Here is a 21,535-nt window from a genome sequence, read left to right on the forward strand (position 1 = left end):
GGACGTTCAACCCACCGAGCCTCCCAGGCTCCCCGGGAAGACAGGTCTTCGCTCTGCTAACAGCTGGTCTGTGCAGTAACAGGGTAGGAGGAGTGTTGAATTGTGAAAACAAATCTATGTTGAATACTCAGTACCCAATTAGAAGAGGTTATCTTTTGGTTTCTGTTTAATTTCTTGAAATAAACTTCATACTGGAATTATTTTTGTATTTACAGAAAAGGTGCAAAAAGAGGGCAAAGTTCCCATTTACCCCCCACCCAATTTCCCCCAATGTGAACATCTCACGACAGCATGGTACATTTGTCACAGCTAAGAAACCGAGAACGGTAGGACACTGTTAACTAAACTCAAGACTTCATTTAAATTTCACCTGTTTTGGGCGCCTGGGTGGCTCAGTTGGTTGGGCGACTGCCTTCGGCTCAGGTCATGATCCTGGAGTCCCGGGATCGAGTCCCGCATCGGGCTCCCTGCTCAGTAGGGAGTCTGCTTCTCCCTCTGACCCTCTTCCCCTCGTGCTTTCTATCTCTCGTTCTCTCTGTCTCTCAAATAAATAAATAAAATCTTTTAAAAAAATAAATAAATAAATAAATAAATTTCACCTGTTTTTCTATTAAATGTCCTCCTTCCGTCCCAGAGGCGGTTTCGATCCAGGACACCACACTGCATCTGGGCATCATGCCTCCTTAGTCTCCTCTGGGCTGTGACAATTTCTTCATCTTTCTCTACCTTTCATGACCTTGACAATCTTCCGTAGTCCCGGTCAGGAATTTTGTAGGATGGCCCTCAATGTGGGTTTGCCCGCTGTTTTTCTCTTTAGTCTGGGGCTATGCGTTTTGGGGAAGAGGCCAAGTTCCTTTCTCGACACAACCTACCAGAGGATACCCGAAACCCACGCGACATCACTGGCGGGGTTACCCTTTATCACTAACTTAAGGCGCTGTCTGCCAAGTTTCTCCACTATAATGTTACTGTTTCTCCCTTCCTCATCCATACCCCCAGTCTTTGGGAGCGAATCACTAAATCTCACCAGGTGGGGCAAGGGGAAGAAATCCTCTCCTTCTCCTGGAGGGTGAGGAGGGGAGTATCTATATACATAATTTGGAATTATTCTGTAAGGAAGATATGTAAGGAAGAGCCACATTCCTGCCTTCTTCCTCAGGAATGTGATCTTTTAATGCCCAAAGCATGAGGACCAGGCATGTTTGCATTCAGAGAAAACTTCTTTTGAAAGTCAATAGTTCCATCGAGAGCCATGCTAATGAAAGTCCTTGACTCCCAGACATTGAACTTCTGGGAAAATTTCACCTAGCCATCTACATGAAATCAGACATTTCCTTGTCTAATTAACGGTAGGCGTGAAGTAGGAGAAGACGTGAAAGAGTCAATCTAAAAGAAGTAAAGAGGCTGGAAAGGAGACATTATGTGCACTCAGCAGTAGGTGCGGTTCCCGCCCCCCCCCCCCCCCCCCCCCCGGGGCAGAAGCTGTATAGGTCAACTTGCCTACAGACTGGTTTTTGCCTGGTTGTTAGTCCACTAATCAAGGGTCATTATGCTTTATGCATTTGGGTTCTTAGTCTTTGACTCGTAATAAAAAGCTTTACTTGGGCAGCAATCTAACACTGTGGACAAAGTTGTATCTGAAACGATTAAGCGGCCTGAATGATTATAATCAAGCGCATCCATGCCATAAATGCACCTCAGCTTTGTTCCCCAGGCCCTTTCATGGATTGGGACATTTTCTGATCTGGGACATTTAGGTCAATGTCTCAGTTCTGTTGTCTAGATCCCCCCCCCCCTCCCCGCTGCCCCATTCTGTTCTTTTGGATTCTTCGTCATATTTTTCAGCAGGGCTTTGCTACCCTGAGGGTACCTCTGCAAATCCGGTTTCCTTTTACCCCTTCCACCCCCATGGAAGACAGAGGTCCCTATGTACGATTGTGTCCATTGGACGGGCTCAGTTTCCCTTCTGCTGTATTCACACCATGCCTCCAACCCTCCCACCCCTTGCCTTTAGAACTTCCTGATTTAGGCACCTGCAGTAAGAGTTATCCTACATGTGGGCAGTGGTTCTAGAGTTCTCTTTCAAACCAGTATGTGCTACGGTTGGAGGAAGCCCTGTCACCCGGTGAGAGAAAGTCTGGTGTCTTAGCTGAATCCCACCCAGAGAACCATCTGGCTAAAAACAAATCAGTCTCTGGCATGATGCCTGGTTTTCGCTCTTTAAAGCATCCCTATATAGCCCGTGTTCTAGAATCAAAGGAGCCACCGCACTTAATATGTGTGGTCAGCAACGTGATAATTGTGCATACTTAGATTCTGTTAGGTCAGAATACATCTTCATCCTCTAAACATGGAAAGCGGAAAAAAAACTAGTGATGTATTATTCATGGTAAGGTAAAGTAAGTCAACAAAGTAAGTAGGTAGAGCAAGGTAGGGGATGTAGACATGAGCTGCCAACTAATGAGATCCACAATTGAAAACAATGTTTTAATTAACGAACATGAGTTTTGGATCTAGTTGCCAAAATGTAGGCAATACAGACCACACGCTGAGCCACACTATTCAGTAAACATCAGCAAAATCCAGACTGTGGGAAGGTTTACGAGTCAAATACCCCAGGTGCATCAACAGAAAAACTGTAACGAAGGGCTGAGGGGGGAGCTGTAGACGAGAAGATACAAATTTCAAAAAATGAGTAAGACTCGGCTTGTTTTTAGTAAGAATTTAGCACCTAGGGATGCACACCTAGATGATAAAACCATAAGGAAACAACAGCAAATTATTAGTGTAAAGGTAGGGAAGTGATTAATTTGGGGGTGTTGAGACTAGAATGGGGCCCACATAGGTCTCCCGGGGTAGGTGGCAAAGTTCTGTTTCTTGTCCTGGGTGTTGGTTACAAGAAATGGATGTTTGCCTTATAATAAGGCATCAAGCTATACATTTTCTTTGTAGTTTCCTTTTTTTTTTTTTTTTTAAGATTCTACTTATTTATTTGTCAGAGAGAGAGAGACAGAGCACAAGCAGGGGGAGCAGCAGGCAGAGGGAGAGGGAGAAGCAGGCTCCCTGCCGAGCAGGGAGCCCTATGTGGGGCTCGATCCCAGGACCCCGGGGTCCTGACCCGAGCTGAAGGCAGATGCTTAACCAACTGAGCCACCCAGGCGCCCCCATGTAGTTTACTTTTTTTTTGTTTTTTACAATGCAAAGGTTAAAAGGTTTTTACTTAGTTGCCACTAAGTAAAACTCGGAAGATTGCAGATTCAAATGTGTCTATTTCTGCCTTCTCTCAAAAAATCAGATTTGGCAACTCTGGGTCCATGTTTCCTTATGGTAATTGGCTGGAGCCAAGAAAGGGCTTCCTGTCCTTTTGTAGAGCTTGGCCTCTCCAGTTTTTTTCTGTGACCTGCTGGGCACTTGCAGACACATGGTTCTGTGACCCCAGAGGTGGAGAACGCTTGCTCTTCCCTCCACCTTGCATTGCCAGTTTGCTTAGCAGTAGGACATACATTCTATAGAAAACAACTCAACTTACAGTTCTCAGGCATATACTCCATGGAGCTCCATGCTAGGATCTGTTCAGTTCCTCCCAGCCCAGATCAGGGCCTCCAATCTGGTGAGGAAAAGAGGTTTAATTAGTCGTGGGCTCTAGGTCTTCACAGAAAGTGCCAGCAGAAGGTAGTGGGGGTGTGGGGAGGGCAGAATTAATCTGAATGAGGATCTAGGGAGACCTCTTAGAGGGTGTGAAATGACTTGGGCCTTGGAAGATGGCTGGGATGAAGATGGGACACAGAGAAAAGAGAGCTTGACAGAAAAAAGCAAAATCCTGAGCCCAGGGACAGAGCTGGAGGTTTATAGAGGGCAGCATTTGGATTAGATCCTCTGTGCTGGTAAGTAATGGATGGGAGCCATGAGGGACAAGGCGCAGCTGACTTGTCGAGTGACTTGAACGACAGTAATGCCACTGACCAACTTGGACAAGTTCTGTAGACAGGATAACTTTAAACAACACTCATGGGGAGATGTCTAGGCAGATGGCACCAGAGAGAGTCAATCAGATGGAGTCCTAGGGAGACACAGAGTCACCAGATTAGAGAGAGTAACTAAAGCCTTGAGGAAAGAAAGAATATAGATGAGAAAGAGCGTAAGGTCAAGATTAGCTCTGGGGCGCCTGGGGTGGCTCAGTTGGTTGGGCGACTGCCTTCGGCTCAGGTCATGATCCTGGAGTCCCGGGATCGAGTCCCACAGATAGAGAACTCTATCTCTAGAAAATAAATAAAATCTTTAAAAAACAAAAACAAAAAAAAAAGATTAGCTCTTTGGACAAACCAGTATTTAAGAGACAGGTTAAAGAAATAGAACCAGAGGAAAAAATAAGAGTGAAGAGAAGCGCAGGAAAATTCGGGACAAGGGAAGACCCTGGAACACACCAAAAAAGTGGCAGGTGGATGAGAGAGGAGACTTTCCAGGATAAGGGAGGACAGATCTTGTCTACTTGGGCATTGGGATAAAAAACAAAACAAAACAAACAAACAAAAAACTTCCATGAGAGTTAGCCAACTTTTTTTTTTCTAACTAAGCCATGTCATTTATTATAATGCCTACTCGCTTCAAATTTAAAAACAATCACGTTGACATTTTAGTTACATCTTTACATGTCCTAACTTAAATTTTTGATTTTGATGAATTCTCTTTCACATTCTATGTCAATGGAGGCCTAAAGTTCTCAAGAGGAGTTGAGATGACTGGTAACTACCATTTTATGGTAGTTCCACCAAACAGATATACACAGTAGATGTTATTAACCAGGAGAGCATATAGTAGTAGAATGCAGTAAAATAAGCAGTGATGAGTTGCTTATTACCTTAACTTTTAATATAATTTCACTGTAAGTTTATATAACTTAATATTGAATAGTGGCTGTGTTCAACCACCAGCTCTCAAATTTCTGAAGAATTTAACAAGTAGCTCTTGCCACTAATACACGGTTAGGAAACATCTGGAATTGCTCACATAGAACTGTTAAGAGTGGCTACCTCTGGAAAATGAGTTGGAGGTTGGGGGAACTTTTCCTTTTCCATTCAGTTCATTCTATATTGTTCCGTTTATCTTAAATACATATTATTCTTATAACTTAAAATTTAAGAATACTGTATTAGAAAGACTTAAATTGTGTGAGAGGGGAGATAAAAATATCTATTTGCTTTTGCGTATATATATATATTAGAGGTTAAGCAAGAAACTAAAAAAAAAAAAAAAAAAAAAGCATCACCCAAAGGGAACAAAGGGAAATCATCTGAATGGGAATATACTTTTCATATTGTTTTAATATTCGTACCATATAAATGTGTTATGTCCAAAACTTAATCATCAAAAACACTTTTAAAAGGTCAACTGCTATCTCCCCACTTCCCCAAAAAACAAAAGAAAATTTTCATTATTTTTAATTACATACTGGAGACGCTCTCTTGAGGATATGCTCCTATTGAAAACACAGACTTCCCCCCCGGTTTCCATAACAAATACGCGGCCAGGGTGTCCTTAAAATGACTTTGGGGGTGAGTCATTGTTCTAGTATGCAGCTGCTTGGACACTGACCTCAAGACTCATGATAGGATAGGGCACCATGGGTATAAGCAAACAGCAGTGTTGGGGTGAAGACATTCTTTCCAGGCAGACAGTGGAAGAGGGCCAGACATCCTTGAAGCTCTCCTACGGTTTAGTCCTCTCGCGCTGGTGGTACTGGGAAGGTGTTTGACCAGTGGAGCAGGTGATGTTTGTTTAAGGTTTGTTGAAACACGGGCACCTGACCCAAGTCAAACTCACAAATCTGAAGCTGCTTCTCGGTTCTCAGAGAAAGAGCGGAAGCCTTCTTCAGTGGTGCAGTTGCAGAGGGCCCTGCCGATTATTCCAGTTGGGTTCAGCTGTCCTTTATAACGCACACATCCGTTGTCCATCGGGAACCTGAGAAGGATCTGCTCCAGCCGCCCCTCAAGCCTCTGTGGCAGCCACGCAGAACTACCAGCCAGCACTTTCCCTGCCAGATCATGAGTAATATTTTTAGTAGATCCGAGTTAATATTAAAGATCTGATTTGAACTGAACGGAAATGACTTACACATAGGCATCTGTATCCCTTTTTAAAAATCACAGCCATGTCACGTGAGAATGTTGGTCGCATAAATAAATGAAATCTTAAGAAAAAGGGGGGGGAACACCTGGGTGGTTCAGTCGGTTAAGCGTCTGCCTTCAGCTCCGGTCACGATCTCAGGGTCCCGGGATGGAGTCCCGCATCGGGCTCCCTGGCTGCCGGCTCAGCGCAGAGTCCGCTTCCCCCTCTGCCTGCCCCTCCCCCTGCTTGTGCTCTCGCGAGCTATCTCTAGAAAATAAATAAAATCTTTAAAAAACAAAAACAAAAACAAAATATGGACTAGATATTATACGCTCTGACAAATGAAATCTTAAGAAAAAGACAGAGAGAATGTTGGTCGCAGACAAGCCCGGAGCGGACTCCTACAGACAGCATGACAGCACAGGCCTGCCTGCGTCAGCCACACCTTGAAAGGGCCTGTGGCAATATTCCTTACGACATGGCACCTCCCTCATGTTGAGACAGGTCAAGCCGAACAAGCCCCCAGGCCTACGTGCAGAAGCTGCTTTGATTTTTCATATTGTTAGCATGAAATCTCGAAATTGCATTCATTGGTGTATGCGTAGAAGGTGGGACAGAAATAGGAGAAGTCACATTAGAAGGAATCCATAGCATTGGAAGTTCACTTTTGCTGACATCATAGAGATCATCGATTCAGGCAAGAATCCTCGAAGTGTCTCGCCACAGGCTACTCACTAATTACAAAGGGAAAAGGACAGTTTGACAGGGCAGAAGCCTGGTGGCACCCGTGTGGACAAGCCATCACCATCATGGTCAGTAAATGGGACCAGCTGACATCACGTGCGTCCTCTGGGAGGCAGCGAGGATACAAGGTCCCTGACCTTGGGATTCCTACCCCAAGCAATCTGATTGGAACTGTGAAAAAACATCAGGCAAAGCCAAGTGGGGAGAAATTCTACAAACCAGCCTGTATCCTTCAAAAACGTGAAGGTCGAGAAAGACAAAGCACAGCAGGAGGGTTGTTGTAGATTACAGAGACCTGACGAATAACTGCGATGCGGGAGCCTCGTTGGATCCCCCCCAGGAGGAAGAAAACTGCTGTAAAAGACATGAAATAGAACAACCAGCAAAATCTAAGTAGGACTTTGTAGCAGATAATACCAGCATGGATGCTAAATTTCCTGAACCTGATCCTTGTCCTACGGTTATGGAAGAGAATGTGCTGATTATAAAAGCGACCACCTGCTGAGCACCTAGCACGTCGTGGGAGGTGCCCCTGTTGCTTTCCGCCCTCCCGGCAAGCCCGCGGGGTAGAACCAGCCCCTCCCCCCCTTTGCAGATGAGAAAAGGCAAAGCTCCGAAAAGTTAGGAAGCCTAAACAAGGTTGCACAGCTAAAGGGGAGCTGAGCGGAGACAGGTGCCAAGTTGAGTAGTAGCTATATGGAAAAATCATTTTATCGTTTTATTTGTTAGCACTTGGGAGCCTGATGAAGGAACGGTAAACATAGGCTCGTGGAGTGGAGTCAGGACTGGGGTACGCAGCACGACATGGGAAGAAGGCTCAAAATCGGCGGTGAAGTGACTGATGAGGAGTGGAAGGCAGATGGAGAAAGGAAAGGGAACGAGGCCATCAGAAGTCAGGAGGTCGGGGAATGGATGTCTTGAAAGTGTGACTCTGGCTCATGCTGAAAAGAACATTTTATGTCACACACACACTCTCCCACACGGATAACTGAAACAGAAGTTCGCTCAAACAACACCTACCCTTACCCTGCAGGAGAGTCTGGTCATTCCTGTTCCGTTTCTCCTTGGCAGGTTTCTTTTAGCTTATTGGCTTTTGTTGTATTTTTGTCTGGCAAGCATCAGCTAAATTGATTGTCTGGAACCGTAAGGGGACACGGCGTGTGGTTTGAAAACCTCGCTCTAAGGTGTGGCCCAAGTCGGGCAGCACTGGGGTCGGGGGTCCGCCGCTGTCCAGTCTGGAGCTGTCCCCTCCGGCCTGCCTTCCTTAGCTAAGCCCCGGCCCCTCCCGGGCTTTGTTCGTCTGGTCCCGTGACCTAACGCCCTAGCGGCCCTCCCAGCGCCGTGAGGCCCTAATTGGGTGGCTGAGAACCTGGCAGCCCGGGGCCACGGTCAAGCCCAACACGTAAGAAATTCTGAACATACATGGACGCCAACATGCACAGGGGTCAGCTAGCAGGAGAGGAGGAGGGGGGGGGAAATCATCGCTGTTTCAAAGGAATATGGTCAAGAGTGTGGAGTAGTCCGTGAGGCAGATAGATGGGTCTCGAGGTCTGAGTTAGTTTCGATTGACCTCACCTTTTTCTAATATGAAGAATTCATTCTTTTAAAACTTGGGTTGAGGGGCGCCTGGTGGCTCAGTTGGTTAGGCGACTGCCTTCGGCTCAGGTCATGATCCTGGAGTCCGGGGATCGAGTCCCGCATCGGGCTCCCTGCCCGTCAGGGGGTCTGCTTCTCCCTCTGACCCTCCCCCCCCTCATGTGCTCTCTCTCTCTCTCTCATCCTCTCTCTCTCAAATAAATAAATAAAATCTTGGGCGCCTGGGTGGCTCAGTCGTTAAGCGTCTGCCTTCAGCTCAGGTCATGATCCCAGGGTCCTGGGATGGAGCGCCACATCGGGCTCCCTGCTCAGTGGGGAGCCTGCTTCTCCCTCTCCCACTCCCCCTGCTTGTGTTCCCTCTCTCGCTATGTCTCTCCCTGTAAAATAAATAAATAAAATCTTAAATAAAGTCTTTAAAAAAAAAGATAAAACTTGGGTTGAGGACCTAAAGAAATTTACTTTCGGGGGGCGCCTGGGTGGCTCAGTCATTAAGCATCTGCCTTTGGCTCAGGTCATGATCCCAAGATCCTGGGATCGAGCCCCGCATCGGGCTCCCTGCTCAGCGGGGAGCCTGCTTCTCCCTCTGCCTCTACCCCTGCTCGTGTTCCCTCTCTCTCTCTCTCTGTGTCAGATAAATAAATAAAATCTTAAAAAAAAAAAAAAGAAAGAAATTTACTGTCGGGTGTCCATCTCTCCTGTTAGGAAACTTCATGACCCATTCCAGAAAAGCAGCCCTGCTTGGATGAAGGTTCCCAACATCAGTTGCCAGGGCGTCTGTCCTTGCGTGTCCACATTCGTGCCTCTCTGTTATAACACAGAGCTTTCAAAGAGAAAGTCAGTGGAATCTTAGAGGAATACCTTAGGCATCTATGTATGGTTTTGAGAATTTCTGTTGTCATATATGAACTCACAGTGCTGTCATCATCTTAGCTCAAAGTCAACAATTGTAAAGTGAAAGTTCAGGGTTATACATTATAATCCTTCCTTTAAATAATCCAGTTTATATTTTTTTAACTTGGTTATTTCCTTTTTAATTTTCAGGACTGGCCTCTCCAACTACTTATAAGGGTATATGTACTTATTTTCCCCAATGCTATTTTTCACTCACCTTGAAGACATTTCAAATTACTGTACCAGCCCAAATGATTTCCTCTGTGACCCCCCATGTTACTCACCTCTGTAATCACAGTCCACATATAAATGATTCCCCAACCTTTGATGTTCCTTCCATTCTATGCCCCTTTGTCTCCACTCATTCACAGCTCCTGTAAGTTTTCCGTATCAATCCTCGGAGCGTGGAGTAACCTTCGGATTAATACGAAAAACCTGCAGCTATCCTCTCTCCTCCCACAAACCCAGTTGTTCGGTAAAAGGTCCCTGCCCACAGTGTGGTGCGCCACTTGACCACGCCTGCCATCCCAGGGCAATGCTCCTACCAGGGGTCCTATTTGTCACGATTCCTAGTGGGTCAAATGGCAGCCCCTCCAATAAGCTCCCTCCACATCAAATCCCTGCAACTTGGGAATGTGAACTTCTGTGGAAAAGGGGTCTTTTTTTTTTTTTTAAGATTTTGTTTTCAAGTCATCTCTATACCCAACGTGGGGCCTGAACGTACAACCCCAAGATCAAAAGCCTCATGCTCTGGGCGCCTGGGTGGCTCAGTTGGTTAAGGGACTGCCTTCGGCTCAGGTCATGATCCTGGAGTCCCGGGATCGAGTCCCGAATCGGGCCCCCTGCTCGGTGGGGAGTCTGCTTCTCCATTTGACCCCCCCCCCCCCGCGCCGCCCTCTCATGCTCTCTCTCTCTCAAATTAAAAAAAAAAAAAAAAAAAAACCCTCATGCTCCACCGACCGAGCCAGCCAGGCTCCCATAGAAAAGAAGTCTTTGCAGGTACAGTAACCGATCTTAAAATGAGATTATCTAGGATTACCCGGTGGGCCCTAAATCCGATGACGAGTGTCCTTAGAAAAGACAGAAGACAAGACACAGAGCCAGAGAAGGCCATGTGACGATGTAGGCCGACACTGGATTTACGCAACCACAAGCCAAGGACTACCCGGATCACCAGAGGCTGGAATAGGCAAGGAAATACTTTCCCCTAGAGCCTTCGGAGGGGATATGGCCTGCCCACACCTTGATGTTGGACTTCTGGCCTGTGGAACTGTGGGAGAACGAATTTCTGTTGCTTGAAGCCGCCGGGTTTGTGATAATTGGCTACAGCAGCCTCGAGAAACCAATACATGATTGAAAACCAGCTTTGAATGTGCAAACCCTAGTGAGAGACCCTGCACATCCCGGCCATTCCACCAAAAACATGTCGTCTTAACCATTTCAAATATACTAATCTTCTGTCCATACCAGTATGAAACTTGGTAGCAAGTCAACAGGAAGAGCGCCTATAACGCGGAGGTGGTCCAGTCCATCTTACTGAAATGTAGACTAAGGAATACCAATACAAGTGTGACTTGTTAACTTCCTATACTTGGTTAATGTCACTCTGATAATCTGCTTTTTGGATAACCGGCATGGACAGCTTCTTCTTTGCCCTTCCCTGCAAATGGCTCTGCTTCTGCGCAGAAAGTGTCCCCATGTGGTCTCCTGTGGGCCAAGTGGTTTTACTTCCCGTAACTTCCCATTGCCCGAGGGTAGTTTGCAAGCGTGTCAGCCAGGCCTAGCGGCCCTTTACCTAGTTCCAGGGTATCTCTCAGCTCACTGTATCACCTGGCAAAGAAAAAAAAAAGGCAGCTCAACGAATAGTTGTTGGGCGAATGAACAGATACATGGCTCTTGCTATATAAGCCGTATCTGGCTCTTCACTCACCCGGGCCTACCTCCCCCATCAGGCCTGGGTCTGATTGATCTCTGTTCCCAGCAACTAGAAAAGGGCTGGGCACGCAGGAGGTGCTCAATTAATGTTTGTTGAATAAACAAAGAATGATTCTTTCCACCCTTCACGCAACCCGTTACTTTATTATTATTATTACTATTATTTTGCAAGCTATTACTTTAGATTGAAATAACTCAATGGCCCTCGAGATTCTATATAAATATGTTTTTTAATCTTCGGAACTATTTTGGTTTCTAGATGGGGAAAACGCTATCATGAAGTCTCTGTGTAGCCCAAGGGTATCAGCCACTTACAGAGCTCTGTGTGGTAATGAGGAAAGGCCTAATTTCCTGTGGTTTGACAATAATGTGACAGGAATAGCTCCAAGTGCTTTGAATAGATCATGAACAGAACTTGGCCCTCTCTGTTGAAAGCCATGGAATCCTTGGGGCGCCTGGGCGGCTCAGCCGTTGGGCGTCTGCCTTCGGCTCAGGTCATGGTCCCAGGGATCCTGGGATCGAGCCCCACATCGGGCTCCCTGCTCCGCGGGAAGCCTGCTTCTTCCTCTCCCACTCCCCCTGCTTGTGCTCCCTCTCTCACTGTGTCTCTCTCTGTCAAAAAAAAATAAATAAAATCTTAAAAAAAAAAAAAGCCATGGAACCCTACTAAACAAATGTGACCCAGCGGTGGGTCAGAGAAGCACTATGCTTATGGATATCCTGATGTGGTCATGATTTTGCAACGTTCTCGGTGGGGGGGGGGGGACTGCAACATTCAAGTGACTGTTTCTGCCCCAGCTATCTTACAGCTGAACTGGAGAAAGAAGGCTGACAAAAGAAGGGTACGAATTTGGCAAGAAGAAGTGTTTCTCTGGAAAGTCGGCATCTAAATCATACAATCCTAGAAAAAGATTTTAAAATAATATCCATTCAGTCCATTCATGAATCTTGGGCATCCCTCCCAAAGGATTATCAAAAGGTAACAGGCAAAGGGCGCCTGGCTGGCTCAGTCCGTAGAGCATGCAATTCTTGATCTCAGGGTCGTGAGTTCAAGCCCCATATTGGGTGTAAAGATTAAAAAAAAAATGAAATAGAGGAGGAGGGTGGGGGAGTGGGTTAGCCTGGTGATGGGTATTAAGGAGGGCACGTTCTGCGTGGGGCACTGGGTGTTATGCACAAACAATGAATCATGGAACACTCCATGAAAAACTAATGATGTAATGTATGGTGATTAACATAACAATAAAAAATTTAAAAAATGAAATAAAAAGGTAACAAGCAAGAGTTATTATGCCCAATCTCTCTATGCCGATAAAATATTTGATTGTGCTGCAAAGAATCAATTGGTTTCCATCAAATTTCATTCACCATTGAGCTTTTGGAGGGGTTTGAATGGAATCGTTATAGATACATTTGGGGGGAAAGTCCACGGTAAAGCAAAGAATAGACTTTTTTTTTAAGATTTATTTATTTATTTGGGGGAGGGCAGAGGGAGAGGCAGAGAGAGAATCTCCAGCAGACTCCCTGATGAGTGCAGGGCCCGATGTGGGGCTCATGACCCTGACCAGAGCCAAAGTCAAGTCGGAGGCTTAACCATCTGAGCCACCCAGGCGCCCCAAAGAATAGATTTTATTTTATTTTTTTTTCAAAGATTTTATTTATTTGAGAGAGAGAGAATGAGAGAGAGAGCACATGAGAGGGAAGAGGGTCAGAGGGAGAAGCAGACGCCCCGCTGAGCAGGGAGCCCGATGCGGGACTCGATCCAGGGACTCCAGGACCATGACCTGAGCCGAAGGCAGTCACTTAACCAACTGAGCCACCCAGGCGCCCCCCAAAGAATAGATTTTAATAAATATTTGAAAACTCAAAGCCCTGGGGTGCTCTGCTGGCTCAGTTGGTGGAGACTGCAGCCCTTAATCTCAAGGTCATGAGTTCAAGCACCATGTTAGGCATAGAGTTCACTTAAAAAAACATGTTGTTGTTTTTTCTTTTAAATTACAAAAACCTCAAAGCTCTTAGGTTCATCATTCACCCTAAAAATGAAAAGGAAAAATTTCTTAGCATTTTCTACTCAGAAAGAGATGAAAAGGACACCTTTAGCCAAGGGAACATACATGAGGGCAGGGACTGCATCTTCCTCATGACTGTATCTCTGTGGCAAATAAAATAATAATATTAATAAATACCCGGCATGTACTGGACATTCAATAAATATGGGTGGGGTGAACTAATGAGCCAGTGCTCTGGCTTAATAGTATGTAGTTGGCTATAAATGTTGATTCAAAATCAGCACAGCCAAGGACAATGGCCAATTAGCCATCCAAGCTCTTTAAATATATTTGTAAAATAATTCTTCGGTTTCACAAGTGGAGATTCCACATTATCTGTGAATTTCTTTGCATTACATTTAGGTGGGGATTAGCGATAAGTACTGAGGAAAATGCCCCTGTATAATCTCCTTGATTAAAAAATAGTTTAAAAAATATATATATATGAGGCCAAGCAGAAGCATAATGAGGCTTACTATATGGAATCAATGCCAATGTGCTTGGCTGGCCATTCTAGTCTGAGACTGTCACAGAAAAAGGAAAAACATTCCGTGGAATTTGGTATGACTGCTTCTAAGTTACGGCTTTCTTTGGCCATTGGCCACTGACAACCATTTGTTTAATTATCAGTAGCAATGATTATAAAACACCACTTCAAAGTTTACAAAAATACATATATATATATTTAAAATTGGGCTATTCAGTATGACGTTCGCATATTCAAAGGTACCCCAAAACAATCACGTTACCTGAACTCTCCATCCATTAAAAGGAGAAGAGTGTATATTGAAGCCCTAAGATGTGCCCATTCCCAGGCAAGGCCCTGTTGGACACAGAAGGGAAAGCACAGGAGTAGAAACGTAGGGTGCACACATATCATGCCCGCAAAAGTCTCAGAAGCCAAGAGTAGGCACGGTCCTGGCACAACTGTATGACTAGAGACCTAAGAGGCTAGAGTACAAGTAAGTATCCAGGGAAAAAATAAGCCAGGTAAATATAAGCCTTAGAAACATTTTCCTCTTACTGCGTTGCACATCTGTGTCTTCAATTTGTAATGTGGCCTCTTCTCAAGACACTCAAATAAAATACAGTTGAACTTCAAATCGGTGTGTTTATTAATTCTCTTAGATTGCACTGTGAGGCTCTCTTAAAAGTGAGAGATACGGGGCGCTGGGGAGGGCTTTTTTCTTATTCTCTTGCTAGGACAGTGAATGCTACTACGGTAAGTCAAGTGCTAAGTGCTTGCAAAGTTACAAAATTAATATTTTCAATTTACAATCTTAAACTAAGAAAGGCGCAAGTTTTGGGTGTGGGGTTTTTGTTGGTTTTGTTTTTTGCCAAAATGTTGTTTCCAAAATTTCCTGTTCTTTCTAGTAAGCACAAAATTGGCCCCATACGTTTAGAAAGGGTAGAAAATTATTTGTTTTGCGTCCTGAGCAGTTAGATGCTTCTTTAGGGAAATCAAGAGATCTTCCTAGTGCATTTGAAGGAGACAATATCTAACTCTCAAAGGTGTGGGGAGGGTGCTGTGGTGGTCAGGACCGGAAGAGGCCCCGTACAGAAGAGGGGGGCTCCGTGTCTCAGACTTTGCCTGCCTCCCCGCCACCCCCACCCCCTCAATGCACAGTCTGTCGTTGCAGACAGCCCAGAAGCTGTGTTGTGCTCCTGAAAGAATAAAGTAGCTTTAAAATTCTATGCATTGGAGGACTGAGCAACGTGGATACGATAGTTGAGAAATGTGCCAGGTTTGGAAATGAATGAGGCTCTGTCCCGAGAGTCCTCTGGTGAGCCCCTTTTCACTTCCTCTTTTTTTGCTTTATTGGGCCCGATCAATTCAAGATTTGCAGAAGTCCCACACGGGGGCTGTGTGACCCTCGGCTCTTACATAACCAACCTTGGCCCGTTTCCTCCTGGGGGAGGGGAGAGGGTCAAAGATGCAGTGGCCAGGGTCTCCTTCAGTTTGAGCGGACCCTCTGTCAAATGGGGAACCTCCAGTCCAGTCCCCTTGGCGTCTCCGAAGAAGACTGTCCACCTCAAGCTCCTAATAGCAGTATACATTCCCCTATGGATTCATAAATACCCCAGACCCTTCTGGGAAGATCCTCTCTTGGGAAGAAAAAAGAACGCACTCAGAAAAATCTAAAAAAAAAAAAATTTTTTTAAAGTGCCCCCCACCTCCCCGTGCAGCACTTAAGTGCACAGGGTGATATGTGCCGAGGCTTCTGCATTTCCCCATCCCACACACCACGCAGCCCAAACTCAATCATTACCAGATTTTTCATTTTACTTTCTTCTTTTCTCCCCGCCCCGCCAGCCCCCGCTGTGTTTTAGCTTTGTCCTCTCAGCACAGGAAGGTCTTCTCCCTTCTCCCTCATCATTTCATGAATCATCTCTTTTCCCTTTTAATGCTCGTTTTTTATTTTTGAACTGGAGAACGCTGGGGCTAATTTCTTAAAACCTGATTTCATCTCTCCATTGTCTGAAAAAGGTACACAGCAAAAACCCCTGTGGGCTTGGCTTATCTTTGTGCCTCGGGCATTTTCATTTTGCCCACACCCTTCCTTGCAGTGTGGGGGTTAGAAAAAGCAGGGTTGGAGGGCCAGCTCCATCTTGAGAAGGCTCCCAGACCTTCGTGCTCCCTGCTCGGTTCTCCAGCGAGCAGCCTGTGGCACTTCGAGGTTTGCAGCCGCGGGCACACAGCCCTTCCCTCGCGATATACAGACCCGCCTCTAGCTGATGGTCTGGTTGACTGTCTAAACCACAGGTAAATGGTTTCCTGTGCACTTCTCAAAATAAGTGTTGGGCAAAGGAAATGAAATCAACCGGTTTAATACTGATCAGCAATTGACCCTCCACCCTCTCCTTCCAAAAGGGCCTTTTCTTCAGTCTCGGGGGTGGGGGTGGGGGGCAGTGTTTGACCTCCTGGACATTTGCTGAGATACTGGGTGGATAGTCATCCTCATATGCTGCTTCCATTGAAGAAAAGGGATACTATTCTTGAGAAAAAATACTTGCACCCTGACAGAAGAATCCATTAAGGATGTTTAACGACATCCCTTTACTTTGAAAAGCTGACACCTCATTCCCCCCTTTCTGTACGTTAACTGTCCCAGAGTAAGGGCTTGGCTTTTGCCCACCGGTTCAAACGCGTACTTCATGAGGAGTTACCAGCCTCAAAGAAAGGCAAACCCTTGAGATGTACCAATTAAATTCTAGGGAACTTCAACTTCGCACAAATTTCATCGCTGTCCTAGTGTCCTTTAAATCGATAATGTTCTCATTATCCAAATTGAGGACTCAATACTTTTAAAGTGAAGTGCAGAGACCATTTTATAAAAGCAATTTGGAGTATTGGGGACCCAGCCGTCAGGCAAGGAAGCACGTCTTGAATTTTTACAGAGCAGCTGTTAAAAATTTTCACCTTATGACAAACTGCTTAAATCCTAATTGTGTCAACGCTGGTAATTGGCTTAATAACCAAGTTCGGTTTGATACCCGAAACAAACACTGCGCTGTGAATTACCAGCGCCTTCATTTTCTCCATCAGATGCAATTAATTCTGTGTTGGCTTAGCAAACCCTGTGAAAAGGCCAGAACTGCAAAAATATTTTTAGCAGTTTTCCTAGGACTCCTACTAGGAATTCAAGCAGCCTAAGAAAATAACCTTCCCATCACCTAGCACACATGAAATACCGGTTGCACATACCTGGATGAAAGTCATTCCTACGCACTCTCCGGTTTTCCCAACTACCAGATGTTTTTTATCATTCCCCAGGGAGACCACTCTTGGCCCTTTTGCAAAGATTTCATCTGCCAGTAAGCCGCTCCCTCCAGATACCAAACAGTCACACCAGCCAGGTTTTAAAACTTTTTATTGCATATTAAAAAAATTGTGCATTCCAATAATTAAAATCATTTGAACAAAAAAAAAAATGGCACTCTGATTAAACTGCATTTGACAGCCTGCAGGACACCCCGGACCAGCTTGGTTTTTACTCTCGATTTCACTGTCGACCCACCCAGCTTGTTCCTTCACCAACACGCAAGTTCTTTTCCTTCCCTGCCAGCCAGACAGGCAGATGGGAGAGGCAGGCGCCCTTCGTTGTCAGTAGTTCTCGATTCTTTGATGTGAAAAGGGGTAGCACAGTCATTTAAACTTATCCAACCACTTTGCATCTTACAAAGTTAAACAGCTAAAAGAAGTAAAATAAGAAGGCAATGCTTGTGGAATGTACAGTGCATATCGGCGGCGCGCGCCTCATTACGATTCGCCGGCTTGCTTCTCCTGTTCAATCGCTGTGACGGGAAAGAAAAAGAAAAAAGATGGAGGGAGCTCATTAGGCCGACTCCGCACACCCTAGTGTAAGATTATCGTACTTTTCATTTACAGGGTCTTCCCATATAAAAATCCGCCAAGTATCAAGTCGTCCCATCGCGAAAATATGGCCATTAAACATTTTAACATAGAATGGTATAATACTGCGTATTAATATGGTATACCAAATATCCATTATTAAATTATCAAAGCCCTGTTTGTTGGCTGCAAAAACAATTTTTAATTAATCCTTCCAGGCCACATTCATCATAAAAACTGTCAGCTGCTCCCCAGCACTCCCTCGCCCCCCCCGCCCCCTCCCTTCCCAGTCCCGGCCCTTCTCCCAGCCCCTCCCATCCTCCCTCCCGCCCAGCCTTTTCTTAAAGGGGGGGGGGCGCTTACTTTCTTTTGAAGGCAGTGGATTTTTCTCTTGCGTTTCTGTCTTCTTCAATTTCGACTTATCGAATTTCTCAATCTCAGCCATATCGGGTTTGTCAGACATGGTTGCAGAGAAAGCTGCATATACAAAGCCAAGAGGAAGGGTGAGATCGAGCGAGCGACCCACCCTTCTCTCTCCCGGCTCAGAAATGCGCTTCTGCCCTCGCATCCCTTGCCTGAAACCCCACCTCTGCCTCCTTCCGCTTTCATTCAACGCTACAGCTCTTCCTCTTTCTACACAGAAAAAGAACCCCTCCTCTTCATTATTTCCAAATGCGGGGCGGCCAAACTAGGAATATCGCCCTCCCATCAGGAGACGAATCTTTCGAATGATGACGTGGGTTTGTTAGAACGTTTGAAAATTAAAATCTAGCTAGAAATAAATAGTGAAGCCATTTCAGGTCGGGAGCGCGGATGGTGGGATCGAGTAAAAATTCTTAAAATGAAGCCGAGGCTGCACAGTGCTTCCATTTTCCATGAGCCCCCCAAACATGTGGGCCCGTGCTGCTTTTCTTCTCTGCTCACAAAGACGGCAGCTGCAGCCGGCGCCCCCGACCACCGCCCTACTGCTTCCTCACTCGCGCTCAACAATGCAGCCGGCCGCGCACCAAGCTGCCCCACACCCCATAAATCAGGCTTGATCTGCGTTTAGGGGCAATTCGGCAACCCCCGCACACATTCCCCTGCAAGAAGGGTTGGTTTGTCCCCTTCCCCCCCCCCCAATTTCAGAGTATAGCCCAGCCACCTTAAATCTGGACAGACAGGGCCCAAGAAACCATCAGAGGCTACAGAAAAAACTTAATTGTTGAAGCTCCGGGCTTGGGTGGGTGTGAGTTGGAACAAAGGATTTTTCTGTTCCTGATTAACCACCGCCTAAGAGGCAGAGCGGAATGCCCCGGGCGGGAGGAAAAAAAAAAAAAAAAAAATGTTCCCTCGGAACTGCACTGCCAAACACCCGGCTTGGAGGGGGGGTTGTCTTTAAATCACCAAGCTCCCGACCCCGTTCCCCAGCATCTGGAAGGGCCTGGCATCCCCAAGACCCCAAGGCAGGCTTCCCCGGGAGGAGCCTTTGGGCTCGGCTGTAGGGATGCCTCCGTAGGGAGACGGGCGCCGAGAGGCGAGCGCGGGCGCCCGGCGGGAAGGGACCGAGGGTAGGAGTCAGGGGCCCCGGGTCTCACCGGAGCGAGGTGCGCGTACAAGCGAAGTCCGATCTGCTCAGTGGCCGCCGCCGAATGCCGGGCGGGGCGCGCGGCGCGCAGCTATATGCGCGCTCGTATGTAAATGAGGTGACGTCACCCGCGAGGCCGCTTAACTCCTTCGCGCCTCGCCTCGGCCCCGGCGTCCGGGGGCCGGCCTGGCGTTTGGGGGACCCCCCCGCGTGCACCAGTGCACCCTCACCGCAACGACGGCGGAAAATTAAGAGGAGCCAAAGCCCCCTCCCCCCCAGCACTTCCTGCATCATGCATTGTCCCTCCCTAGGTCTATTTTATCCTAACGGGTTTTTGCAGCACCCGCGCCAACCTGCTCTTGGGGACCGGGGCATGATAACTAAGGGCCTGGGTGGCACCTAGGGGGCCAGGCATTCCTTTACAGCGAAGCTGGCTTTGTCTGGTGCGGACATCCCCGAGCGAGGGTGCGGTGGCCGCGCTGGAGGGCCTCGCCCATTGCAGGGGTGCGATTCCTGTGACTCAGCTTTCGGGCCAGCCGAGGGCCTTCGCCCCACCCCGGGCCTCTTTGTCTCCTCACCAGGCTTCTCCTGAAATTGGGTGGGAGGTAAAGCACCCTTAAGTGATTCTTTTCAAAAAAGTTTCCTCACTGTAACATGCATATTTTTTCATCGCTGTAATTTTTGGTGAGCACCCGAATAAAATAACCGAAATATTTGCTGGTTGGAGGTTAATCTATCTGGATTTTATAGTGCACAACGCCTCCCCGCTTTGAAAAATAAGTCAAGTTCAAGCTCTGCTATTGAATTGCTGCCTGACAATAAGGAAGTTCTTTTACTTTCCTGTTCCTTATTTTCCTAAATATAAAAGCGATTGCTAAGGAGGCCCGTGTCCAGTGCCAAAGACTGCAATCCCATCATCTCTAAAATCGAAAGATTAAAATGTAACAATCTCACTCTGTTTTGAAGAGAGCCTTTTCAGCACAAGATGTTTTTGAAGGGCACTTCTAAGTTACATCCGGAAATATGGGAGATTTCGATAGAGAAGAGCAGTTTTCAAAATGGCACCTTGCCTGTGAGTACCAGGGACCCCCTTGCCTCTGGAATCAGTCGCGAACACCCTGCCCTGTGCCCGCAAATGGCACGTGAAAGCAGAAAGACCCGCGGGTTGGAAAGGACCTACTTGAGATTATTTTGAGACGCAAAGCAGTACGCACAATACTTTTTATCCCTTTCCTCATCCTGAGGAAATGCTTCCAGAAACCCCTTGCTAGTCGTGTTTATGGCAGAGGCTTTTGTCCTGTGGGGATTAAAGTCAAGTGTTAGACAGACCCTCAAAAGCCATTGCAGGAGCAGCTCGGACTTCCCCATTTCTTTATTCACTTGACTTCCTTCTTGGGGTGGGGGAGGCGGGAGGGGGGGCAGGGGCAGGTGACTGTCTCCTCAGTTCATGCTCTGGTGGGTGGTGGCCATTCTGCTCTCTAAACAGGATGTCACCTCTCTGGTTACACCTCCCCCCTGACCCGACCCTAGTTGACTGGCCTGAGAGCTCCCTTGACGGGGAAAGCTCGTTCAAGATCATGCAGGATGAATTTTTGGCCTGTGGCAGCAGGCAGTTGCATGATACACCGTCTCTGTAAGTTCCATGATTCCATGTTGCCTCATCCAGCTGGCGTCAGAAATCACTTCTTCCCCCCGCCCCCCGGGTGTCTCTGGGTACAAAGGAAGGCCACTACCAACCCAGTGCTGCCTCTCCCCAGGGCCTTTTCCTTAGAAAGGCTTAGGCCTTACAGAGCCATGTCTCCAGAAGAGACGCAGGAGTGGAAATTTGGAAATGCGTGGAGAACGTTTCTCGTCTGGTAGCAAGCTGCCTTCCGTTGTGTTTAGATATTGACAGAAAAAAAGAAGGGGACTCGTTAAAAGGAAGAGAGTCTTCCATACTCGGCTTGCCTTGCCCCTGGTCAGCGACCTAGAGAGAGCCCCGGGGGGTGGGGGGGTGGGCGGGGGAGGCAGATGAAGGAGAACGCAAACTAAAGGAATATTTTTAAGGGTTGTGTGACCCTGGCCATGTGAATTAATTTTTCAGGGCCTGAGTTTTCTCATCTGTAAAATGGGATCATTGCAGTAACCTACCTCATGGGGCTCATGGGGAGCCCTGAAGGCTTAGGACAGTGCATGACACTTAGTAAGTGCTTTGTATTATTGTTATTTAGGATGGAAAGTTGAGGGGAAAAAAATTAATGTCTAGTGTTTGGAATTACAAATTTTAGAGGTTTTTAGATTCGTCATTTCTCTTAA

The 21,535-nt window shown here is 46.6% G+C and overlaps 1 protein-coding gene across 1 annotated transcript; it reads right to left on the reverse strand.

The window, feature by feature from the left end:
• Positions 1 to 17,174: 17,174 nt before the first annotated feature.
• Positions 17,175 to 19,353, reverse strand: TMSB4X (thymosin beta 4 X-linked). The gene is made up of 3 exons (XM_028114987.2): positions 19,251 to 19,353; positions 18,037 to 18,150; positions 17,175 to 17,615 (listed from the first exon to the last, which is right to left on the reverse strand). The coding sequence occupies exons 2-3, from the start codon at positions 18,134 to 18,136 to the stop codon at positions 17,581 to 17,583; spliced, it is 135 nt and encodes a 44-aa protein (XP_027970788.1). The 5' UTR covers positions 18,137 to 18,150; positions 19,251 to 19,353; the 3' UTR covers positions 17,175 to 17,580.
• Between the last annotated feature and the right edge of the window lie 2,182 nt (positions 19,354 to 21,535).

The sequence above is a fragment of the Eumetopias jubatus genome, unplaced genomic scaffold (genome assembly GCF_037043125.1).
Source record: "Eumetopias jubatus isolate StellerSeaLion01/CBP00866 unplaced genomic scaffold, mEumJub1_p1.0 scaffold_11, whole genome shotgun sequence".
Classification (NCBI taxonomy): Eukaryota; Metazoa; Chordata; class Mammalia; order Carnivora; family Otariidae; genus Eumetopias; species Eumetopias jubatus.